The sequence below is a fragment of the Schistocerca cancellata genome, chromosome 1 (assembly GCF_023864275.1).
Source record: "Schistocerca cancellata isolate TAMUIC-IGC-003103 chromosome 1, iqSchCanc2.1, whole genome shotgun sequence".
NCBI lineage: Eukaryota > Metazoa > Arthropoda > Insecta > Orthoptera > Acrididae > Schistocerca > Schistocerca cancellata.
This window is the reverse complement of record NC_064626.1, coordinates 1,169,589,773-1,169,616,692: the sequence shown is the minus strand read 5'-3', so window position 1 is coordinate 1,169,616,692 and position 26,920 is coordinate 1,169,589,773. Positions and strand designations below refer to the sequence as shown.

At 43.5% G+C, this 26,920-nt stretch overlaps 1 protein-coding gene across 1 annotated transcript in view; it reads right to left on the bottom strand.

The window, feature by feature from the left end:
* Positions 1 to 419: 419 nt before the first annotated feature.
* The window catches only part of LOC126139243 (trypsin-like), a 45,987-nt gene continuing 19,486 nt past the window's right edge, over positions 420 to 26,920 (bottom strand). Inside the window, exons 5-6 of the mRNA XM_049915226.1 lie at positions 11,185 to 11,340; positions 420 to 581 (exon numbers count right to left, since the gene is read on the bottom strand). Coding sequence (XP_049771183.1) covers positions 420 to 581; positions 11,185 to 11,340 — 318 coding nt within the window. The remainder of the gene's footprint in view (positions 582 to 11,184; positions 11,341 to 26,920) is intronic.

The following is a 26,920-nucleotide window of genomic DNA, read 5'->3' as shown; positions in this document are numbered from 1 at the left end:
CAATGTGTACAATATCAAGGAAGAATATTTCAGGTACAGTCCAAGTGCACACTTCAACAACCAAGTTCTCTTCCACATCATCCCACCTTGGAAAAAATTGAAGAGTAAATAACTACATATTAACTGACGTCTTGATCACGTTTCATGATCGCAGCTTGATTTTTCGAGGTAATGGTTGAAACCAGACGACAGACGCTCGTAATTGGATTTTTACCAGTGTTGTGTATGTTTAGCGTTGAATGAGAAATATTGTAATGCAGGATTACGATTTCAGAATGAAAGTATCACAGAGTACAAGACTACCGCCGAACAGAATTTTATTTTCACTTATAGACATATGTTGACATTTATGACATATCGTAGTAACAGTAATTTTGATCAGTATTTGAAAACTGTGTTCAAATACATGTCCAACGGTGCTAGTGCGGCACCACTGATCCACTAGTGGTCTCGGTGATCCAGTTGACGTAGCTGGAGACTCGGGTGTTAATCGAGGGGTAGGGAGGGGTGGCACACCTGTAGCCCCACGACACCAGCCCCACAAGCTTTCCCTCGTAAACCAGCGGGCCGCCCGAATCACCCTGCGCAGATCGTTGGGTAAAGTCAGTTGCGCTGCGTGTAGAAACTCGTATTTTAAAAGGCATCATTCTTACCATTTTTATCAGAATACACATTTGTTTTCCAGTTACTTTAAAGTGTTTGTGGTCAGACTAAACTGTAATTAGTATCCTTAATTATAAACTCTCAGTATTTTAATCTCCACTTTGAAAACGTCTACATTTTATGCAACGATATTTATGGAAATGTTGTATAATGGCATAATTATAAGAAACTGTCAGTTCAGTTAATACTGCAGATTAATATAGACTTACATGTAAGCTACCTTTGCTACAACAAAAAATTGGAAATTTATGGTAGGGACTATGGGACCAAACTGCTGAGGTCATCGGTCCCTAGGCTTACGCACTACTTAATCTAACTTAAACTAACTTACGCTAAGGACAACACACACACCCATGTCCGAGGCAGGACTCGAGCCTCCGACGGGGGAAGCCGCGCGAACCGTGACAGGACGCCCCAGACCGCAGGGCTACCCCGCGCGTCTTGCTACAACGCCTTTTTCTAACAAAATGTATTGCATTTGCTCCAACTGATCATTATTCTATTTTATATAGCTTGCAGATGTTGTACAGTGGTCTAGGGGTAGCGTCTTTGATTAGTAATGAAAACATCGTCGGTCCTGGGTTCCAATCCCACCACAATATTGTGGATAAAAATCATCAGCAGTCGCGGCCGAAGACTTCTGGGGTAATAAGTCACCCTCATTCTGTCAACGGCTTTGTCAAAGAGGGTGGAGAAGCGGAGAGAGGGTCAGAGCACTCTCTTGCCCTTGGAATGGGAAACTGCATCTACATCGCGGAAGAATCAGCAATGATTAACGGCATCAGCATGCAGGAGGCAACGGAAACCACTGCATTTAAGACACATAATGTGCATCCACAGGACACGTCGTCTGTAATTGAAAAGGTGTCATGATGATCTCTCCATTGGAAAAAGGTTTCGGACTAGCCCACTCTTGGGATATTCGGAAGAGGACCACCAGGGGGGAAGTCGCAATGAGAAAAAGATTGAATAACAAACAAGAGAATAACGTTCTACGAGTCGGGGCGTGGAATGTCAGAAGTATGGTCATGGTAGGGAACTTAGAAAATCTGAAAAGGGAAATGCAAAAACTCAATCTAGATATAGTAAGGGTGAATGAAGAGAAGTGGAAAGAAGACAAGAATTTCTGAGCAGGTGAGTATAGGATAATTTCAACAGCAGAAGAAAATAGTATAACAGGAGTAGGATTCGTTGTGGATAGGAAAATACACTCCTGGAAATTGAAATAAGAACACCGTGAATTCATTGTCCCAGGAAGGGGAAACTTTACTGACACATTCCTGGGGTCAGATACATCACATGATCACACTGACAGAACCACAGGCACATAGACACAGGCAACAGAGCATGCACAATTTCGGCACTAGTACAGTGTATATCCACCTTTCGCAGCAATGCAGGCTGCTATTCTCCCATGAAGACGATCGTAGAGATGCTGGATGTAGTCCTGTGGAACGGCTTGCCATGCCATTTCCACCTGGCGCCTCAGTTGGACCAGCGTTCGTGCTGGACGTGCAGACCGCGTGAGACGACGCTTCATCCAGTCCCAAACATGCTCAATGGGGGACAGATCCGGAGATCTTGCTAGCCAGGGTAGTTGACTTACACCTTCTAGAGCACGTTGGGTGGCACGGGATACATGCGGACGTGCATTGTCCTGTTGGAACAGCAAGTTCCCTTGCCGGTCTAGGAATGGTAGAACGATGGGTTCGATGACGGTTTGGATGTACCGTGCACTATTCAGTGTCCCCTCGACGATCACCAGTGGTGTACGGCCAGTGTAGGAGATCGCTCCCCACACCATGATGCCGGGTGTTGGCCCTGTGTGCCTCGGTCGTATGCAGTCCTGATTGTGGCGCTCACCTGCACGGCGCCAAACACGCATACGACCATCATTGGCACCAAGGCAGAAGCGACTCTCATCGCTGAAGACGACACGTCTCCATTCGTCCCTCCATTCACGCCTGTCGCGACACCACTGGAGGCGGGCTGCACGATGTTGGGGCGCGAGCGGAAGACGGCCTAACGGTGTGCGGGACCGTAGCCCAGCTTCATGGAGACGGTTGCGAATGGTCCTCGCCGATACCCCAGGAGCAACAGTGTCCCTAATTTGCTGGGAAGTGGCGGTGCGGTCCCCTACGGCACTGCGTAGGATCCTACGGTCTTGGCGTGCATCCGTGCGTCGCTGCGGTCCGGTCGCAGGTCGACGGGCACGTGCACCTTCCGCCGACCACTGGCGACAACATCGATGTACTGTGGAGACCTCACGCCCCACCTGTTGAGCAATTCGGCGGTACGTCCACCCGGCCTCCCGCATGCCCACTATACGCCCTCGCTCAAAGTCCGTCAACTGCAGATACGGTTCACGTCCACGCTGTCGCGGCATGCTACCAGTGTTAAAGACTGCGATGGAGCTCCGTATGCCACGGCAAACTGGCTGACACTGACGGCGGCGGTGCACAAATGCTGCGCAGCTAGCGCCATTCGACGGCCAACACCGCGGTTCCTGGTGAGTCAGCTGTGCCGTGCGTGTGATCATTGCTTGTACAGCCCTCTCGCAGTGTCCGGAGCAAGTATGGTGGGTCTGATACACCGGTGTCAATGTGTTCTTTCTTCCATTTCCAGGAGTGTAGGTCAGAGAGAAAGTTACTGTGAGTAGTTCAGTGATGTGGGTGTTCTCATCAGAATCTGCCGCAAACCAACACCGACTACGATAACTCAGGTACACAGGCCGTCGTCGCAAGCTGAAGATGAAGAGATGTGAAATTATATGGGGATATAGAACGGGTAGTTCAATACGTAAAGGATGATAAAGGGTGATGGGGGACTGGAATGCGGTTGTAGGAGAAGGCGTAGAAGAAAGGGTTGCGGGATAATATGGACTTGGTACTAGGAATGAGAGAGGAGAATTACTAATGAGTCTGCAATGTATTTCAGACAGTAGTAGGAAATACTCTGCTCAGGAATCACAAGAGGAGGAGGTATACTTGGAAAAGGCCAAGAGATACGGGAAGATTTCAGTTACATTACATCATGGTCAGGCAGAGATTCCGAAATCAGATAGTTCATTTAAGGAGACGCAATTTAGTGATGATTAAGTGCAGGATGAAGTTTAAGAAACTAGTCAGGAACAATCAATGCGCAAAGAAGTGGGATACGGAAGTACTAGGAAATGAGGAGATATGCCTGAACTTCTCCAAGGATATAGATACTACAATAAGGAGAAGGCTAAGTAGGCAGATCAATTGAAGAGTAATGGACAACTCTCAAAAGGGCAATCGCAAACTGAAAACCGTAGGTACAAAGAAGAAATAATGTGTAACAGAAGAACTAGTTCAGTTAATCGATGAAAGAAGGGAGTACAAAAAAGTTTGTGTCAGTATATGTATACAAAAATATAAGTCACTTCGGAATTAAATAAATCAATGTGAATATAAGGCAAAATGTTTCCTTGGAAAGTCTGAAGAAATCGAAAAAGATATGATTGTCGGAAGGACTGACTCAAAACAACCTTCGATGAAATTAAAAGCAAAGGTTGTGACATTAAGAGTACAATGGGAATCTCACTGTTAAATGCGGCAGAGAGAGAGAGTGGATAGGTGTAAAGAGTACATTGTAGTCCTCTACGAGGAGGAAGACTTGTTTGATGTGATAGAAGAAGAAACAGGAGTCGATACAGAAGACGTAGGGGTTCTAGTATTAAAATCAGAATTTAAAAGAGCTTTGAGAGACTTAAGATCAAATAAGACAGAAGTGATAGATAACATTCCATCAGAATTAGATGTCGATCAGTTTGGCCTTAGGAAAGGTGAAGCCACCAGAGAGGCAATTCTGCCGTTGCGGTTGATAACTGAAGCGAGAATAAAGAAAAATCAAGACACGTCCATAGGATTTGTCGACGTGGAAAAAGCACTCGATAGTGTCAAATGGTGCAAGATGTCTGTAATTCTGAGAAAAAGAGGGAGAAGCTATAGGTAGAGACGGTTAATATGCAACTTGTGCATGTACCAAGAGGGGATAGTAAGAGCGGAAGACAAAGATCGAAATGCTCGGATCGGAAAGGGTGTAAGACCGGGACGTAGTCTTTCGCCTCTATTGTTCAATTAATACATCTACAAAGCAGTGACGGAAATAAAAGAAACGTTCAAGAGAGGAATTGAAATTGAGGATATGCTGAATGGAGTGAACAGTCTAATGAGTACAAATTATGGGCTGGGAGTAAATCGAAGAAAGTCGAAAGTAATGAGAAGTAGCAGGAATGAGAACTGCGAGAAACTTAACATCAGGATTGAGATCACGAAGTAGATGAAGTTAAGGAATTCTACTACCTAGGCAGCAAAATAAACAATGATGGACGGAGCAACGAGGACATAAAAAGCAGACTAGCACTGGCAGAAAAGGCAGTCCTGGCCAAGAGAAGTGTACTAGTCTCAAACATTGGTCTCAATCTGAGAATATACCTTTGGAGCACAGCACTGTACGCTAGTGAAACATGGGCTGTGGGTAAACAGGAGCAGAAGAGTATAGAAGCATTTGAGCTGTGGTGCTATAGACGAATGTCGAAAATTTCCTGGACTGATAAGATAACGAATGAGGAGGTTCTCTGCATAATCGGTGAGGAAAGGAATATATGGAAAACACAGGCAAGAAGAAGGAACAGTCTAACAGGACATGTGTTAAGGCAACAACGAATAACCTCCATGGTACTAATGGAAGCTTTAGAAGGAGAAACTGTAGAGGAAGAGAGAGATAGGAATACATCCAGGAAATAATTGAGGACGTAAGTTGCATGTGCTACTCTGAGATGAAGAAGTTGGCACAGGAGGTGAATTCATGTCGGGCCAAATCAAACGAGTCAGAAGACTGACGAATGAAAAAAAAGAAAAGTTCGCAATTTTCAAAAAAATTTTTTGTCGTTCTCTTTTTCCAAGATAGAGACAAAAGATAAAACTCTGACTTTCAAGCGATTTTGTTCATTACTTTAGCGTATTTCAGTAAGATGTATTGAAATGTTTGCTTCAATGTGTGAAAGTATATAAGAAGTGAAAATGTAGTTTAAGTAGAATACGCACTCATATATACTGAAGGAAAAAAACAATCACAAAATCAACAAGAAGTTGTGCGACATACACGAAAGCTGGTACGCGTGTTTCCACATGTGAAGTATGACGTCTGTTCAAATTTCGTGCCAGTCGCATAAGAGTGGCGCTAGTAGAGCCACTATGAGGATGCAAATCAGGTTTGTTTCAAATAAACGTTGTAAAGCACGCGAGCTTTAGTTAGCTTTGAGATTGGACGTGGTGAGTTGATGTTAATCAAAGAAGCCATTATCAGCATCTCACTGAGTTTGAACAAGGTCGCCTAATAGGGCTACGAGCGGTGATCACGAGAACGTACGGTGAGAAGAAGAACGGGCTCCAGACGACCACGTGGCACTGCCAAGAGGGAAGAGCATCTACATCTACATCTACATTTATACTCCGCAAGCCACCCAACGGTGTGTGGCGGAGGGCACTTTACGTGCCACTGTCATTACCTCCCTTTCCTGTTCCAGTCGCGTATGGTTCGCGGGAAGAACGACTGTCTGAAAGCCTCTGTGCGCGCTCTAATCTCTCTAATTTTACATTCGTGATCTCCTCGGGAGGTATAAGTAGGGGGAAGCAATATATTCGATACCTCATCCAGAAACGCACCCTCTCGAAACCTGGCGAGCAAGCTACACCGCGATGCAGAGCGCCTCTCTTGCAGAGTCTGCCACTTGAGTTTGTTAAACATCTCCGTAACGCTATCACGGTTACCAAATAACCCTGTGACGAAACGCGCCGCTCTTCTTTGGATCTTCTCTATCTCCTCCGTCAACCCGATCTGGTACGGATCCCACACTGATGAGCAATACTCAAGTATAGGTCGAACGAGTGTTTTGTAAGCCACCTCCTTTGTTGATGGACTACATTTTCTAAGGACTCTCCTAATGAATCTCAACCTGGTACCCGCCTTACCAACAATTAATTTTATATGATCATTCCACTTCAAATCGTTCCGCACGCATACTCCCAGATATTTTACAGAAGTAACTGCTACCAGTGTTTGTTCCGCTATCATATAATCATACAATAAAGGATCCTTCTTTCTATGTATTCTCAATACATTACATTTGTCTATGTTAAGGGTCAGTTGCCACTCCCTGCACCAAGTGCCTATCCGCTGCAGATCTTCCTGCATTTCGCTACAATTTTCTAATGCTGCAACTTCTCTGTATACTACAGCATCATCCGCGAAAAGCCGCATGGAACTTCCGACACTATCTACTAGGTCATTTATATATATTGTGAAAAGCAATGGTCCCATAACACTCCCCTGTGGCACGCCAGAGGTTACTTTAACGTCTGTAGACGTCTCTCCGTTGATAACAACATGCTGTGTTCTGTTTGCTAAAAACTCTTCAATCCAGCCACACAGCTGGTCTGATATTCCGTAGGCTCTTACTTTGTTTATCAGGCGACAGTGCGGAACTGTATCGAACGCCTTCCGGAAGTCAAGAAAAATAGCATCTACCTGGGAGCCTGTATCTAATATTTTCTGGGTCTCATGAACAAATAGAGCGAGTTGGGTCTCACACGATCGCTGTTTCCGGAATCCATGTTGATTCCTACATAGTAGATTCTGAGTTTCCAAAAACGACATGATACTCGAGCAAAAAACATGTTCTAAAATTCTACAACAGATCGACGTCAGAGATATAGGTCTATAGTTTTGTGCATCTGCTCGACGACCCTTCTTGAAGACTGGGACTACCTGTGCTCTTTTCCAATCATTTGGAACCTTCCGTTCCTCTAGAGACTTGCGGTACACGGCTGTTAGAAGGGGGGCATCGTGTTCGCCATATGATTCTGGCGCATCGTGCTGCATCTGCAGGAGCAATTTAAGCAACACTTGGTACCACAGTGACACAACGAGCTCTGACAAATCGGTTACTTCAAGGACAGCTCCGAGCCAGACGCCTTGTAGCGTGCATTCCATTGACCCCATACCACCGCCATTTAGACTGAAGTATTTTCAAGCGAGAGCTCATTGGAGAGTAGGCTGGAGGTCTATTGTGTTTTTTTGTGAAATCTAGTTCTTCTTCGGTGGTTGTGATGGCCGTTTGTCGGTTAGAAGGAGACCAGTTGGAGGCCTGCAATCAATCTGTCTGCCTGATAGACAAACTGGAGTTATGGTCTGGGTCACGATTTCGCATGAGACAAGGAGCACTCTCGTGGTTATCCCACCTGACTTCAAATTTGTGCGACAGTCTGGTGACCCGATCTGTTTTTCTGCCATTCGTGAACAGCATTCTAGCGAGTGTTTAACAAAAGGAGACCACTGGCCCACATACCGCTGTTGTAACCCAACATGTTTTATAGAGTGTCGACGTGTTGCCTTGGCTTGCTCGTTCACCAGATCTGTCTGCAGTCGAGCACGTTTGAGACGACTTCGGACGAGAACTCCAGCGTCATCTGAAAACACGAACAAAGTGCAAAAGGCATAGAAACTCATCCCACAAACAGACAACTGTCACCTGTACAACACATTGCATGCACGTTTGCATGCTTGCATTCAACACATTGGCCGTTACACTGGTTATTAACGTTCCAGCATTTCACATTTGCAACAGATTATCTCGCGATTACAGTAACTTGTGATCTTTTATGTTAATCAATCAAATACGTTACCTAGACAGATGTATTCCCAAAATTTCATTTTCCGTCTTTGTATTTTAGTATTTTTTGGATATTTATTAAAATCATACAACAAAACTCATAAAATGAAGGTTTTATCTATTTAATCGTATGGCTAGGGCCTCCCGTCGGGCAAACCGTGCGCCAGGTGCCGGTCTTTCAATCTGACGCCACTTCGGCGACCTGCAGTCGATGAGGATGATAGGATGACGATGAGGACAGCACAACACCCAGTCCCTCGGCGGAGAAAATTCCCCGACCCAGCCGGGAATCGAACCCGGGGCCAGAGGATTGACAATCCGTCACGCTGACTATTCAGCTACTGGGGACGGACATAAAAACGAATGTAGCTTTATGCCATAGAATTAGTGTCAAACTTAAGAAGGTATCCATCATGTAGATGCAGGAGAAAGGGGTATACTTCTTCACCGAGAATATTTATAAAAAGTCCTGGTTGATGTTTACAGTAAACTGTAAACATCAAACAGCCAGCCCTCCGCACCAATTAGTATCTTTTTACAATTATTGTTGTTTCCAAATACGATAGCTCATTTGTGCCATTCTGTCACGTCTCCATTTCACTAACGTGATTTTCGTTAGCAGAGGAATGTCTGGTACGGCCTAAACCATCTACAGTGGTCCAGAGCAAGCACAGTGCTCTTTCAAGCATAGAGACTACTATACTGTCCACTCAGCTTATTTAAACGTTGCGACCTAGTGTAACAGTATAATTAGTAAGAAGTCAATCGTCACAGTGAAACGCGTATGTATTCAGTGTATTCATTGACAGCGATGGCGAGGCATGACAGAATCTCTGACCAGAGAGTTATTTATCGTTGCTAGTCTGCGCTTGACCGTGCGAGAGTTCAGTTGCGTGTAGCGAGCTGGCAGGAACAGTTGTTGTACGTAGCGAGTTGCGAGATGTACAGGGTCGGAGTCGGCGGGCGTCGACATGGGTCTCTGGTCACCATTCAGGACGAGGTATATTATTAAATAAGGTAATGAAGCAGCATTGCGCTCAGCTAATAATGTATTGTAATTGTAATTAATTTGTTCAAGAAATGCCCCAATAATAATTCTGTTTTCAAAGCAATCGTTATTAAAAAGAAAAAAAATCATTACAATTGAATGTTCATTTGTCAATTTTTGTGTCGAGTTTACATTGGGCCATTATTTTTCAATATTTTTGTAGCGAAGGTACTGTCGCTTTTATTTCAATTTAACGATGTTTTGTGGGACCTCAACAACATTTGGGTCATTATTATTCAGTAATCTTGTGGGGAAATAACTTTTGGCACGTTTTCATTATCATAGACTTTTCCTTTTATTTTTTGCTGGGAAATCACACTTGGTTCTATTCACATTAACATTTGTATTATCTTGTAAGAATTTGCTGGGAAGTTACACTTTAACACGATTCCTATTAACATTTAATTATTGTCCTTTTCAAAATTTTGTGGGGATGTTACACTTAGTACGATGAGTATTCACATTTAAATATTTTCCTTTTTTATTATTTCTTGGGAGGTTACAACAGACAAAAATGCACACACTAAGGAGACGAAAGTCATGCGATACCTCCTAATATCGCGTCGGATCTCCTTTTGCCCAGAGTACCGCGCCACGGCACCTCGACGTGGCATGGACTCAACAACTCGTTGGAAGTCCACTGCAGAAATACTGAGCCCTGCTACGCCTACGGCTGTTCATAATTGCCAAAGTGTTGCCGGTGCAGGCTTTTGTACACGAATTGGCCCCTCGATTACTTCCCATAAATGTTCGATGGGATTCGTCTAGGGCGATCTGGGTAGCCAAATAATTCACAGGAATTGTTCAGAATGATCATCAATCCAAAGTCGAACAGTTGTGATTCGGCGACTTGACATCTTTGTTTGGGAACAGGAAGTCCATGAAAGGTTGCAAATACTCTCCAAGTAGCCGAACATAATCATTTCTGGTCAATGATCGGTTCAGATGGACCAAAGGGAACAGTCCATTCCATGTAAACACAGCCCACACAGTTATCGAACCATCACCAGCTCACACAATGCGTCGTTGACAACTTGGGTCCGCGGCTTCGTGGGGTCTGCACCGCACTGGAAGCCAACCATCAGCTCTTACCAGCTGAAATCGAGACGCATCTGACCAGACCACGGTTTTCCGGTCGACTAGGTTCCAGCCGATATGGTCACGAGCCCAGGAGACGCGTTGCAGGCGATGTTGTGCTGTTAATTAAGGCCCTTGCGTCGGTCGTTTACTGCCGTAGCCATTAAGGCGACATATTGCCGCACTGTCCTGTTCGTCGTACGTCCCACATTGACTTCTGCGGTTATTTCGCGCAGTGTTGCTTGTCTGTTAGCATCGACAACTATGAAAACGCCATTACCTTTGGTTATCAGGTGAAAGCCGTCAGTCACTGCGCTGTCCGTGGCGAGAGGTAAAGCTTGAAATTTCGTATTCTCGGCACACTGCCGACACTGTGGATTTCGCAATATTGAATTCCCTAACGATTTCCGAAATGGAAGGTCTCATTCTTCTAGCTCCAACTACTATTCCGTCTGCAAATTCTGTTAATTCTGGTCCTGAGACCATAATGACGTCGGAAACTTTTCACATGAATAACGTGAGTGCAAATGATAGCTCTGTCTTTTCAAATCTGTGTATGCGATACTACTGACATCTGTATATGTACATATCGCTATGGTTATCCCATCTTCGCGTATTTCTGCATAGGACTTTGAGCTGCCTAATGTGTGCTCCTCTCCCAGACAGACTTTTCACCACCAACTTGCTCTGTACTTACGGTGCAGGAGTCGTAGTTTATGTCTTCAAAACGAGTGACGCATAACTGCCTGTCGTAGATGGGGTCGTTCTCAGTAGCCCACACGGCCTGGCACTCCTCTTGGTTGACTGTCGTTAAGTCCACTTTGCGTAGGGAATATGGATGCGGCCCTCCAGCCTGTGAAAAAAAGAAAACAATCTTCTTTATGCCAGAGCTATGATAACATGTTCCACCCAGGATTTAACAAATGGAATAGGAGGGGATAGGCAAAAATATAGAAACACCGACAACACAACACACTGCCGTGCCTTGTACGACATGGGAAAACCGTTGTCATTCAAAAAGAGTTTCCAGTCGTTTAGGAATGGAAAAATACTGGTCCTGGGTGATTTTGAAAGGAATTTTGTATCATCCTTCTCGCAATATAATGTCAAATCAAGGTAACGACAACCTTCTGTCCAAAGTAGACCGCAAAGGTTCGTTGATACTGAGATCTTGTGACTGTGGTAGCCAGGAGATACGATAAAATTCATCATTTTGCCCATAAAGCCAGTCCTGGTTGATGTAAACTGTGTAAAAGGGGCCCTGTCTTCTTGGACACAGAATCACCTTTGGTGAACAAACGTTGTACCACGGCATTTGGAATTTTACCAGTATTTTCTCATACGGGGTGTTCAAAAAGTCTCTCCGCAGTGCCATAAGATAGTTAGCCGCGCGTGCCGTATGCCGCAGTAAATATACCGAAATTAAACTCAGCGAAATACAAGTTATTAATTTATTGAATATTCATTTTTACTTAAAAATTTTCACATTAAATGTTGAAAGTGTCCCCCTTGTGGTTGAATACACAATTCAATTCGTCTAATCATGTTTCCAAACACAAGCTGAAACATTTCTTCTGTAACAGAAGCACTGAAAGTGGATACTGCAATTTTCAATTCATCGATGGATATTGGACGGTTTTTATAGACAGTTACTTTCTCTGCACCCCACAAGAAAAAGTCAGGAGGTGTTGGGTCAGGCGATCGTGGAGGCCAAAGTCCATGTGAAATTATGCGGTCACCAAAAACATCAGCAAGCAGTAACATTGAAATACGAGCTGTATGCGCGGTTGCACCATCTTGTTGAAAATAGCTGTTCAGTATTTCACTTAACGCAAGTTCTCCTATGAATGGGTGTAGAATATCACTGCAGTATCGTTGTGCGTTTATTGTTTCGTTGAAAAATATTGGACCCACAATCCGACGTCTAGCAATTGCGATCCAAACTCCTATTTTCACAGAATGAAGTGGTTTCTCATGATTACGCAATGGATTTGCAGTACTCCACATACGATAATTTTGCGAGTTCATGTACCCGGATAAATGAAACCACGCCTCATCAATGAGAAACGTTTCATTAAGAATATCCCTTCCATTTGGTTGAACGAAATTTTTGAACCATTGACAATAATGCAGTCTCTTGCCATTATCAGCATTTTTCAGTTCTTGCACGACTGTAACTTTGTGTGGGAAAAGTTCTATTTTTTTCTTTACAGCTGTGTGCTCCGTTCCGACACTAACATCGATTTCCTGGGCGAGTTTTCTTACTGACTTCTTCGGACTCATGGACATTTTATTGGAAATATCCAGTAGTTTATCCTCAGACAAAACGCTAGGACGACCATTTCTCGGTACATCTGTCACTGAACCCATACTTCGAAATTTGTTAATCAAGTCTCGCACAGTATCGCGGGAAAACTGAATTAAATGTTTGATGAACTGAAACTGTGTATTTACTCCCAGCTTTGAACACTTCTTCGACGAAAAACAGACGTTCTTCAATGGTTAGCATTTTAACAGTGACAAAAACGAAACAAACGAACAAAGGAACCAAATTTAAACGTTCACGTCAACACGTAACGGCACACACCAACGATACTACTGACGCTGGCTGAGATAAACGAAACATTGGAATGTTGGGAGAGTCCACTTGAAAAGAAGGAATCCAGGAAGGCGAACAATCATACGGCACGCGCGACTAACAATCATACGGCACTGCGGAGAGACTTTTTGAACACCCCGTGCATGTGTTTTCAAATGTTATTGCACGACCTTTGTATATGACGTGAGTCATCTGTAACAACCACTCTTTTACACGTGCCACAAATTTTAACACAGTATAGACAGAAATAATATATAATATCATGAATTACAGTCTATTTTAAATCAGATATCATCTGACATTCAAGGTCTGAATTTGGAACGTTGTCGCAGTGAGTATCATCTGCAGGCAACCAACTAGGAACTCAGTTCTACAAGCGACAGAAAGTAGATTTTCTGGTTCCACAAATATAAATTGAAAAATCTGTAATTCAAATATGGAATACTTGCCTATAATGCCTCTAAGCATCCCAGATACCTATTCCTAGTTAGTTACATAAATGTTTTTGAAACACATGGAAATTTTCCTATCCGGATACCATTACAAAATTATCACGTCAGAATCGCGAAAACTAGTGAAATAACTGAAATAGTTAGTTTCATTGCGTACCAAATACCTCACTCGACGACAGATTTATCCGGGATTACAGATTGCACTCCCTTTGTTGTGTATAAGCTTCGGAAAATGGACTTTTTCCAATTTTTTCAGTTTTCTCGTACATGTATGAATTTTGAGATCTGTATCTCCTACAGCAATATCGTAGAAATTATGAAATTGACATATTGTGTTGTAGGGAAGCAGCCTACTCACGCCGTATAAAATTCACATCAGTCTTTCCATTGTGTGCCAGCCAGTCCACTGTAACTACCTCTGACGTCATAAATGTTGCGCAATACTTTAAAAATCAAGTAAATAACCTGAAACGTTTCTAGCATGTCAGGAGTAATACTACATCAATATGTGTTGGATATCAGTTGAATAACTTTAACCTTTTTCGAAATTTGGATGTTTTTCTGTAAAAATCATTGGTGCAACAGAAAAGAGCTAGAAACTAAAAAATTTATATTTAGATTCCTTTTTCATAATAATTTAGTAGAAACAGTATTCTGGATCTCACAAATTAAAATTTTAGTTGAAATTCATGATTTTCTGGTTTTTGTCTTAAAAATTAAGGAAGCAAGATAGATTAAGTAGGCGAATAAATAAAGCTAGGATGTTTAAATTTACGTAGAAGGGAGATCCGCTATAATCATAAAGATGTGAGACGTTTCAACTGAATAACTATAAAACTATAGCAATAGCGTATCTCCAAAGGGAAAGTTCAGAGCTCGTCTACTGCGTGTAGTGTAATTAAATTAATTCTCTCGCCCAAAATATTTGACTTAGCCACGTCAGACTTTAATTATGATTACTTACCTGTGTGCTGATTGCACATTTAAATTGAGAGCTTCATCGGCCATCAGCAAAGGAAGCAATGATTTATTCAATAACTTAAAGTGGTGCATTATTTGCCCAGCGGCTAGTCGGGAGAGCGGATTTGATCAGGCGTTCCCTTAGCCGTCCGCACCGCGGCTTTGTATATAAGAACGCTGCGCGAGAAAAAAAAGGCCCCAGTTCTCTCCAGACGCTGATTAGCGCACCACCTGTGCCGGTAGTCGCGTCGCGTCGGTATCATTGCTATAAAAAGCCTGGGATGCCGTAATAAGTTACTCGGGATACGCGTAACCATGAAATGGCTATATAAATGATTTGGGAGACAATCTGAGCAAACGTCTTGCGTTGTTTGCAGATGACGCTGTCGTTTACCGACTAATAAAGTCATCAGAAGATCAAAACAAACTGCAAAATGATTTATAAAAAATATCTGAATGGTGCGAAAAGTAGCAGTTGACCCTAAATAACGAAAAGTGTGAGGTCATTCACATGAGTGCTAAAAAGAACTCCTTAAACTTCGGTTACACAATAAATCAGTCTAATCTAAAAGCCGTAAATTCAACTAAGTACCTAGGTATTACAATTACGAACAACTTAAATTGGAAGGAACACATAGTAAATGTTATGTGCACGGCTAACCAAAGACTACGGTTTATTGGCAGGACACTTAAAAATGTAATAGACTTACTAAGGAGACTGCCTACAATACGCTTGTCTGTCCTCGTTTAGAATACTGCTGCGCGGTGTAGGATCCTTACCAGATACGACTGAGGGAGTACATCGAAAAAGTTCAAGGAAAGGCAGCACGTTTTGTATTATCGCGAAATATGGGAGAGAGTGTCACAGTAATGATACAGGATTTGGGCTGGACATCATTAAAAGAAGAGCGTTTTTCGTTGCGACAGAATCATCATCATCATCATTATCATAATCATCATTTAAGACTGATTATGCGTTTCAGCGTTCAGTCTGGAGCATAGCCCCCCTTATACAGTTCCTCCATGATCCCCTATTCAGTGCTAACAAAAAAAATGGTTCAAATGGCTCTGAGCACTATGGGACTTAACTTCTAAGGTCATCAGTCCCCGAGAACTCAGAACTACTTAAACCTAACTAACCTAAGGACATCACACACATCCATGCCCGAGGCAGGATTCGAGCCTGCGACCGTAGCGGCCACGCGGTTCCAGACTATAGCGCCTTTAACCGCCTGGCCACACCGGCCGGCAGAGTGCTAACATTGGTGCCTCTTCTGATGTCATACCTATTACTTCAAAATCAGTCTTAACCGAATCCAGGTACCTTCTCCTCGGTCTGCCCCGACTCCTCCTACCCTCTACTGCTGAATCCATGAGTCTCTTGGGTAACATTGCTTCTCCCATGCGTGTAACATGACCCCACCATCTAAGCCTGTTCGCCCTGACTGCTACATCTATAGAGTTCATTCCCAGTTTTTCTTTGATTTCCTCATTCTGGACACCCTCCTGCCATTGTTCCCATCTACTAGTACCTGCAATCATCCTAGCTACTTTCATATCCGTAACCTCAACCTTGTTGATAAGGTAACCTGAATCCACCCAGCTTTCGCTCCCATACAACGAAGTTGTGCACAGACAACTTAGTCTTGGTACTGCCTTCCTTCTTTCAGAAGAGAGTAGATCGTAGCTGAGCGGTCACTGCATTAGCTTTACTACACCTCGCTTCCAGTTCTTTCACTATGTTGCCATCCTGTGAGAATATGCATCCTAAGTACTTTAAACCGTCCACCTGTTCTAACTTTGTTCCTCCTATTTGGCACTCAATCTGTTTATATGTCTTTCCCACTGACATTACTTTCGTTTTGGAGATGCTGATCTTCATACCATAGTCCTTACATTTCTGATCTAGCTCTGAATTATTACTTTGCAAACTTTCAATCGAATCTGCCATCACAACTAAGTCATCTGCATATGCAAGACTGCTTATTTTGTGCTCACACATCTTAATCTCACCCAGCCAGTCTATTGTTTTCAACATATGATCCATAAATAATATGAACAACAGTGGAGACAGGTTGCAGCCTTGTCTTACCCCTGAAACTACTCTGAACCATGAAGTCAATTTACCGTCAACTCTAACTGCTGCCTGACTATCCATGTAAAGACCTTGAATTGCTTGCAAAAGTTTGCCTCCTATTCCATAATCTTGTAGAACAGACAATAACTTCCTCCTAGGAACCCGGTCATATGCCTTTTCTAGATCTATAAAGCATAGATACAATTCCCTGTTCCACTCATAACACTTCTCCATTATTTGCCGTAAGCTAAAGATCTGGTCCTGACAACCTCTAAGAGGCCTAAACCCGCACTGATTTTCATCCAATTGGTCCTCAACTAATACTCGCACTTTCCTTTCAACAATACCTGAGAAGATTTTTACCCACAACGCTGATTAAAGAGATACCTCTGTAGTTGTTACAATCTTTTCTGTTTCCATGTTTAAAGATTGGTGTGATTACTGCTTTTGTCCAGTCTGATGGAACCTGTCCCGACTCACAGGCCATTTCAATTATCCTATGTAGCCATTTAAGACCTGACAGTCCACTGTATTTGATGAGTTCCGACTTAATTTCATCCACCCCAGCCGCTTTATTGCACTGCAATCTACTGACCATTTTTTCCACTTCCTCAAATGTGATCCTATTTCCATCATCATTCCTGTCCCATTCTACCTCGAAATCTGAAACATTACTGATCGCATTTTCACCTACATTGGGCAACTCTTCAAAATATTCCCTCCATCTGCCCAAGGCATCCTCAGGATTCACCAGCAGTTTTCCTGACCTGTCCAAAATACTTGTCATTTCCTTCTTACCTCCCTTTCGAAGACAGCTAATTACACTCCAGAATGGTTTTCCAGCAGCTTGGCCCATAGTCTCCAACCTGTTTCCAAAGTCTTCCCACGATTTCTTCTTGGATGCTGCAATTATCTGTATGGCTTTATTTCTTTCTTCAACATAACTTTCTCTGTCTACCTGGGTTCTAGTATGTAGCCATTTTTGATACGCCTTCTTTTTCCTCTTACAGGCTGCCTTGACTGTATCATTCCACCAAGCTGTTTGCTTCATCCTACTTTTACACACTACTGTTCCAAGACATTCTTTAGCCACTTCTAGTACTGTGTCCCTGTACCTTGTCCATTCCTTTTCCAATGACTGTAATTGACTACATTCAACTAACTGGTACCTTTCTGAGATCGCTGTTATGTACTTGTGCCTGATTTCCTTATCCTGAAGTTTCTCCACTCTTATCCTCCTACATATGGACCTGACCTCCTGCACTTTCGGCCTCACAATCCCAATTTCGCTGCAGATTAAATAATGATCAGTGTCATCAAATAATCCCTTGAATACACGTGTGTCCCTCACAGCCTTCCTGAATTCCTGATCTGTTATTATATAGTCAATGACAGATCTGGTTCCCCTGCCTTCCCAAGTATACCGGTGAATGTTCTTATGTTTAAAAAAAGGAGTTTGTGATTACTAAGCCCATACTGGCACAGAAATCCAAGAGTTGTTTCCCGCTCCTGTTGGCCTCCATATCCTCTCCAAATTTACCCATAACCTTTTCTTACCCTTCTGTTCGATTTCCAATCCTGGCGTTAAAATCACCCACGAGGAGAACACTGTCCTTGTCCTTTACTCTAACAACTACATCACTGAGTGCCTCATAAAAACTACCCATCTCAGCTTGATCTGTCCCTTCACAATGCGAATATACTGACACAATCCTAATTTTCTTGCTAGACACTGTCAAATCTATCCACATCAGTCGTTCGTTTACATACCTTATTGCAACTACGCTGGGTTCCATTTCTTTCCTGATGTAAAGCCCTACACCCCATTGTGCTATTCCTGCTTTGACTCCCGACAGGTAGACCTTGTATTCTCCCACTTCCTCTTCTTTCTCACCCCTTACTCGAATGTCACTAACAGCTAAAACGTCCAGCCCCATCTTACTTGCAGCCTCTGCCAGCTCTACCTTCTTCCCAGAGTAGCCCCCATTGATATTAATAGCTCCCCATCTCATTACCATTTGTTTGCCAATTCGTATCTTAGGAGTCCCTGGTTTGTCAGTTAGAGGTGGGACTCCGTCACCTCCAAAGGTCCGAGGCATTTTGCTCTGATTGTTGCCAGCATCATATTTAAAGTACCAGGGAAGCAGGTTGCTAGCCTTACTTGCCCCGAGTCCCATTGGGTTTTACCCCTAACGGCTGAGGGACTAACCGGTGGAGTTGGTAGTCTTTGCCGTATGAGCACAAAGGTGACCACGACTCAGAATATGTCCGAGATGCCCAGCCTTATTCCAAAGTAACTGGTATCCCGACTGTCGGGACCACTTACTTGGCCACTCATACGTTGCCCGTGGTTCATGAACTAGGACATGACTACAGGAACCCACACCATGAACCACAAAATTCCAATCACCAACTTTCTTCTCCGAAAGCGAAAATATTTTGTTGAGGAACGATCACCATGATAAAATAAGGGAAACCAGAGCTCGTACGGAAAGATATAGGTGTTCATTCTTTCCGCGCGCTATACAAGATTGGAATAATAGGGAATTAAATGTGATTTGCAGAGATGTAGATGTAGCTATAGGAACACGTACAACAGTGACAGAAACTTAGCGTTTTCCTAATAGAACATAATAAATATGCGTGTGACATCAAAACGGCGATAGTGGAAGAGATAAGTGTTTCACTGTGTAAAAATAAAGGAACCGATTCAACAGCATAAAAGTCCGTAGGCAATACACTAATTAGCGGGATATTATATAAAGGTTTCCAGTCTCAACTGGACGAAGAGCGGAAAAATAGAATATGTTTCGTTGTATGCAGATGACAAATCGTTAAAGGAATCGTAAATATTAAACTACCGGCATAAATATCTAACAGTGTTACATGGTTTATCAAAATTAGACATAGTTGTCTCACTGGGAATTCCGCGATCGTTCATTAAGTAAAATATGGAGTTTCAGTCTTCGATTGCTATTCTTTATTTTCAATTACCGGTTTCGGGCTAGCTGCCCATCTTCAGATCATATGTTGTAGTTACAGAGTAACTTGTCCGTACAGAACACACAGTTCACTGTCACTGACTTATGACAGTGAACTGTGTGTTCTGTACGGACAAGTTACTCTGTAACCACAACATATGATCTGAAGATGGGCAGCTAGCCCGAAACCGGTAATTGAAAATAAAGAAAAGCGATCGAAGACTGAAACTCCATATTTTACTTAGTGTTACATGGGTTATGTAAACATCTGTATAGCTTTTTTTTCGAAATTTGCATTGTAGGCCTAATTTTCAATTGAGTATAGCTGTATAACATATACTGAGGCAACTCTTGACAAGTGTCTTTAGTAAAATGCGTAAACTACCATAACATTTGACGTCTAGTTATCGGTCCTTTGTATATTTAAATAGCTTTAAGCCAAAATTCATATAATCTCCATAAGATGTTAATGTGTAATAATAATTCATGTCTATTTCTATCAGGAAACTGCATGCCGCACGAGAGCATTTATGAGGTCCAAAATAGGACGAATTTTTTTCTCTCTCGCTCAGTAAGCGAATGGAGCCAGACAGAAAATCACTAAATTGACCTGCCATTCTCGCCAGTGGTTCGCGAAGTGTATTTATAGATATACACTCCTGGAAATGGAAAAAAGAACACAATGACACCGGTGTGTCAGACCCACCATACTTAGTCCGGACACTGCGAGAGGGCTGTACAAGCAATGATCACACGCACGGCACAGCGGACACACCAGGAACCACGGTGTTGGCCGTCGAATGGCGCTAGCTGCGCAGCATTTGTGCACCGCCGCCGTCAGTGTCAGCCAGTTTGCCGTGGCATACGGAGCTCCATCGCAGTCTTTAACACTGGTAGCATGCCGCGACAGCGTGGACGTGAACCGTATGTGCAGTTGACGGACTTTGAGCGAGGGCGTATAGTGGGCATGCGGGAGGCCGGGTGGACGTACCGCCGAATTGCTCAACACGTGGGGCGTGAGGTCTCCACAGTACATCGATGTTGTCGCCAGTGGTCGGCGGAAGGTGCACGTGCCCGTCGACCTGGGACCGGACCGCAGCGACGCACGGATGCACGCCAAGACCGTAGGATCCTACGCAGTGCCGTAAGGGACCGCACCGCCACTTCCCAGCAAATTAGGGACACTGTTGCTCCTGGGGTATCGGCGAGGACCATTCGCAACCGTCTCCATGAAGCTGGGCTACGGTCCCGCACACCGTTAGGCCGTCTTCCGCTCACGCCCCAACATCGTGCAGCCCACCTCCAGTGGTGTCGCGACAAGCGTGAATGGAGGGACGAATGGAGACGTGTTGTCTTCAGCGATGAGAGTCGCTTCTGCCTTGGTGCCAATGATGGTCGTATGCGTGTTTGGCGCCATGCAGGTGAGCGCCACAATCAGGACTGCATACGACCGAGGCACACAGGGTCAACACCCGGCATCATGGTGTGGGGAGCGATCTCCTACACTGGCCGTACACCACTGGTGATCGTCGAGGGGACACTGAATAGTGCACGGTACATCCAAACCGTCATCGAACCCATCGTTCTACCATTCCTAGACCGGCAAGGGAACTTGCTGTTCCAACAGGACAATGCACGTCCGCATGTATCCCGTGCCACCCAACGTGCTCTAGAAGGTGTAAGTCAACTACCCTGGCCAGCAAGATCTCCAGATCTGTCCCCCATAGAGCATGTTTGGGACTGGATGAAGCGTCATCTCACGCGGTCTGCACGTCCAGCACGAACGCTGGTCCAACTGAGGCGCCAGGTGGAAATGGCATGGCAAGCCGTTCCACAGGACTACATCCAGCATCTCTACGATCGTCTCCATGGGAGAATAGCAGCCTGCATTGCAGCGAAGGGTGGATATACACTGTACTAGTGCCGACATTGTGCATGCTCTGTTGCTTGTGTCTATGTGCCTGTGGTTCTGTCAGTGTGATCATGTGATGTATCTGACCTCAGGAATGTGTCAATAAAGTTTCCCCTTCCTGGGACAATGAATTCACGGTGTTCTTATTTCAATTTCCAGGAGTGTAGATATAATTATGAAGGTCTAGTTGCTTAATCAAACCATGTCGTTGGAAACACATGTATTTCCACATCCACCAAATTTTAAGCAACAGGAAAAGCAGCAGATTTAGTGTGCAACATTAGAGAAAAATTCCACTGTTTGATTATTATTTTTTTACCCAAACACTTTTCACTGATTTCTGTGCTTTCGTCAGTTGATTTCGATTATTTTCATTCTGGAAACTATTATAACAGGATGGGAGTAAAGGCAGCATCGGTCGTAAATTTTTAATCTTTTATTGCAGGTCGTTATCAACTAGGTCGTTTTCGACTACTGTGTAGCTATCTTCAGTGCACTTATATCCGAAATCATTGTGACTCATTGTAAATATAATCGCACGTGGAACCACATTGCCATTACAAATAACAAACGGTTGAGTTTAACTGTGAGTTTAACTGTGAGTTTAAATGTTTGTTATCATCGGCCGACAGCCTGGTCATAGTGCATCCGATCTCCTTCGTCCGTTTATGGCGGGATCAAGGAGGTTAGGTTAGCTTAGGTTAGAATCTATTCCATGTATAAAGTAGGTTCGATTTTAACCTCTTAGGATGGGATGCTCACCACTAAGTCTGTGTGCTTAGAAACGAGTGTTGCACACCGGCTTTTGATATTAAAAAGAAGCGGACTGCGTGTGAATCAGCTTTTCTGCCTCGAAGAGAACATGGCGAGTACTGTACACTCTGTCCACAGTTGCCGGAATAACCAGATGAGTTTTATGAATATATGAGACGACGGAAGAAACGTTCTGCTACATACTCGAGATAGTTCGTGGTGAGCTTGAAAAGCAGGTTACAAACACTCTGCTTCGCTGTATTTATTTAAGGTTGTGAAGACATACGTCAAGTTAACTTGAATGACTGTCAGTCAGCATGCGTGTGAAAGGCAAGCATAAAGTTAAGCATAAGGTATCCTGAACTCCTAAACTCAACAGAACCAGCACCAGTAAGCATTACTAATAATCTGTAGACAACTAAAGCCAATCTACCACCAAAAAAAGTCCAGTACAGTAGCTGTAAGCATATAAGATACACCATCCGTCTCACTTCAACAAATTATTTTTTGAATTTGTAATCTCTGTCTGTGGTTCATGGTGTGGGTTCCTGTAGTCATGTCCTAGTTCATGAACCACGGGCAACGTATAAGTGGCCAAGTAAGTGGTCCCGACAGTCGGGATACCAGTTACTTTGGAATAAGGCTGGGCATCTCGGACATATTCTGAGTCGTGGTCACCTTTGTGCTCATACGGCAAAGACTACCAAATCCACCGGTTAGTCCCTCAGCCGTTAGGGGTAAAACCCAATGGGACTCGGGGCAAGTAAGGCTAGCAACCTGCTTCCCTGGTACTTTAAATATGATGCTGGCAACAATCAGAGCAAAATGCCTCGGACCTTTGGAGGTGACGGAGACCCACCTCTAACTGACAAACCAGGGACTCCTAAGATACGAATTGGCAAACAAATGGTAATGAGATGGGGAGCTATTAATATCAATGGGGGCTACTCTGGGAAGAAGGTAGAGCTGGCAGAGGCTGCAAGTAAGATGGGGCTGGACGTTTTAGCTGTTAGTGACATTCGGGTAAGGGGTGAGAAAGAAGAGGAAGTGGGAGAATACAAGGTCTACCTGTCGGGAGTCAAAGCAGGAATAGCACAATGGGGTGTAGGGCTTTACATCAGGAAAGAAATGGAACCCAGCGTAGTTGCAATAAGGTATGTAAACGAACGACTGATGTGGATAGATTTGACAGTGTCTAGCAAGAAAATTAGGATTGTGTCAGTATATTCGCATTGTGAAGGGACAGATCAAGATAAAATGGGTAGTTTTTATGAGGCACTCAGTGATGTAGTTGTTAGAGTAAAGGACAAGGACAGTGTTCTGCTCATGGGTGATTTTAACGCCAGGACTGGAAATCGAACAGAAGGGTATGAAAAGGTTATGGGTAAATTTGGAGAGGATATGGAGGCCAACGGGAACGGGAAACAACTCTTGGATTTCTGTGCCAGTATGGGCTTAGTAATCACAAACTCCTTTTTAAACATAAGAACATTCACCGGTATACTTGGGAAGGCAGGGGAACCAGATCTGTCATTGACTATATAATAACAGATCAGGAATTCAGGAAGGCTGTGAGGGACACACGTGTATTCAGGGGATTATTTGATGTCACTGATCATTATTTAATCTGCAGCGAAATTGGGATTGTGAGGCCGAAAGTGCAGGAGGTCAGGTCCATATGTAGGAGGATAAGAGTGGAGAAACTTCAGGATAAGGAAATCAGGCACAAGTACATAACAGCGATCTCAGAAAGGTACCAGTTAGTTGAATGTCGTCAATTACAGTCATTGGAAAAGGAATGGACAAGGTACAGGGACACAGTACTAGAAGTGGCTAAAGAATGTCTTGGAACAGTAGTGTGTAAAAGTAGGATGAAGCAAACAGCTTGGTGGAATGATACAGTCAAGGCAGCCTATAAAAGGAAAAAGAAGGCGTATCAAAAATGGCTACATACTAGAACCCAGATAGACAGAGAAAGTTATGTTGAAGAAAGAAATAAAGCCATACAGATAATTGCAGCATCCAAGAAGAAATCGTGGGAAGACTTTGGAAACAGGTTGGAGACTATGGGTCAAGCTGCTGGAAAACCATTCTGGAGTGTAATTAGCTGTCTTCGAAAGGGAGGTAAGAAGGAAATGACAAGTATTTTGGACAGGTCAGGAAAACTGCTGGTGAATCCTGAGGATGCCTTGGGCAGATGGAGGGAATATTTTGAAGAGTTGCCCAATGTAGGTGAAAATGCGATCAGTAATGTTTCAGATTTCGAGGTAGAATGGGACAGGAATGATGATGGAAATAGGATCACATTTGAGGAAGTGGAAAAAATGGTCAGTAGATTGCAGTGCAATAAAGCGGCTGGGGTGGATGAAATTAAGTCGGAACTCATCAAATACAGTGGACTGTCAGGTCTTAAATGGCTACATAGGATAATTGAAATGGCCTGTGAGTCGGGACAGGTTCCATCAGACTGGACAAAAGCAGTAATCACACCAATCTTTAAACATGGAAACAGAAAAGATTGTAACAACTACAGAGGTATCTCTTTAATCAGCGTTGTGGGTAAAAATCTTCTCAGGTATTGTTGAAAGGAAAGTGCGAGTATTAGTTGAGGACCAATTGGATGAAAATCAGTGCGGGTTTAGGCCTCTTAGAGGTTGTCAGGACCAGATCTTTAGCTTACGGCAAATAATGGAGAAGTGTTATGAGTGGAACAGGGAATTGTATCTATGCTTTATAGATCTAGAAAAGGCATATGACCGGGTTCCTAGGAGGAAGTTATTGTCTGTTCTACAAGATTATGGAATAGGAGGCAAACTTTTGCAAGCAATTCAAGGTCTTTACATGGATAGTCAGGCAGCAGTTAGAGTTGACGGTAAATTGACTTCATGGTTCAGAGTAGTTTCAGGGGTAAGACAAGGCTGCAACCTGTCTCCACTGTTGTTCATATTATTTATGGATCATATGTTGAAAACAATAGACTGGCTGGGTGAGATTAAGATGTGTGAGCACAAAATAAGCAGTCTTGCATATGCAGATGACTTAGTTGTGATGGCAGATTCGATTGAAAGTTTGCAAAGTAATAATTCAGAGCTAGATCAGAAATGTAAGGACTATGGTATGAAGATCAGCATCTCCAAAACGAAAGTAATGTCAGTGGGAAAGACATATAAACAGATTGAGTGCCAAATAGGAGGAACAAAGTTAGAACAGGTGGACGGTTTAAAGTACTTAGGATGCATATTCTCACAGGATGGCAACATAGTGAAAGAACTGGAAGCGAGGTGTAGCAAAGCTAATGCAGTGACCGCTCAGCTACGATCTACTCTCTTCTGCAAGAAGGAAGTCAGTACCAAGACTAAGTTATCTGTGCACCGTTCAATCTCTCGACCAGCTTTGTTGTATGGGAGCGAAAGCTGGGTGGATTCAGGTTACCTTATCAACAAGGTTGAGGTTACGGATATGAAAGTAACTAGGATGACTGCAGGTACCTGTAGATGGAAACAATGGCAGGAGGTTGTCCACAATGAGGAAATCAAAGAAAAACTGGGAATGAATTCTATAGATGTAGCAGTCAGGGCGAACAGGCTTAGATGGTGGGGTCATGTTACACACATGGGAGAAGCAAGGTTACCCAAGATACTAATGGATTCAGCAGTAGAGGGTAGGAGGAGTCGGGGCAGACCGAGGAGAAGGTAAGATTCGGTTAAGAATGATTTTGAAGTAATAGGTATAACATCAGAAGAGGTACCAATGTTAGCACTGAATAGGGGATCATGGAGGAACTGTATAAGGGGGGTTATGCTCCAGACTGAACGCTGAAAGGCATAATGTCTTAAATGATGATGATGATGATGATGATGATGATGATGATGATGATCTCTGTCTAAGATTTCCAATAAAGATTTTGCCTGCTTGTGATTTTCAGCAAACCTATGATTTTAGTCCATAGATTCCGAAGTATGTCCCGGTTATGATATTTTCGTTCTCAAGATGCCACAAATACACTCTTTCTTAGACTAAACTTATCAGTTTCTCACACTCCATATTTTTCGTGTGACAACGTCGGTCGATTTGAATGGGCTCTAGGCACTATGGGACTTAAAATCTGAGGTCATCAGTGCCCTAGACTTAGAACTACGTAAACGTAACTAACCTAAGCACATCACACACATCCCTGCCCGAGGCAGGATTCGAACCTGCGACCGTAGCAACCGCGTGGTTCCAGACTGAAGCACCTAGAACCGCTCGACCACGGCGGCCGGCCCTCGGTGGATTTGAACGAAGAAAACAAACTGATATGAATTTCACCGATTGTTGTCCGAAGTCTGTATGTTCTGACTATAACATCGGTTACAGTGTGGCTGCGCAAGTAATGGCGTACTGATTCGAAAAGATCGGCGGTCTTGACCGATGTCGGTCGTCGCCGGAATCCAGCGATATCGGTGCTACTGCGACAGTAGCCTTAAACTACCAGTGGAACATTCGTCGCATCGTCGCTCTGTCGAGTTTATGGCGGACTTGTATTTTCAGTGTGTTCAGTTGTGTGTAACGGAAAGTGTTTGTAGTAAATGCACTTAAACCTCTCGAGTGCAAGACCTACAGGTGTGCCTTAACATACAGCTCAGAGTCTTCGATTGCTTCTGTGTTTACATTGGAAATAAAGAGTTATATTGGTACAAAATTCCAGGGTTTCTCACGT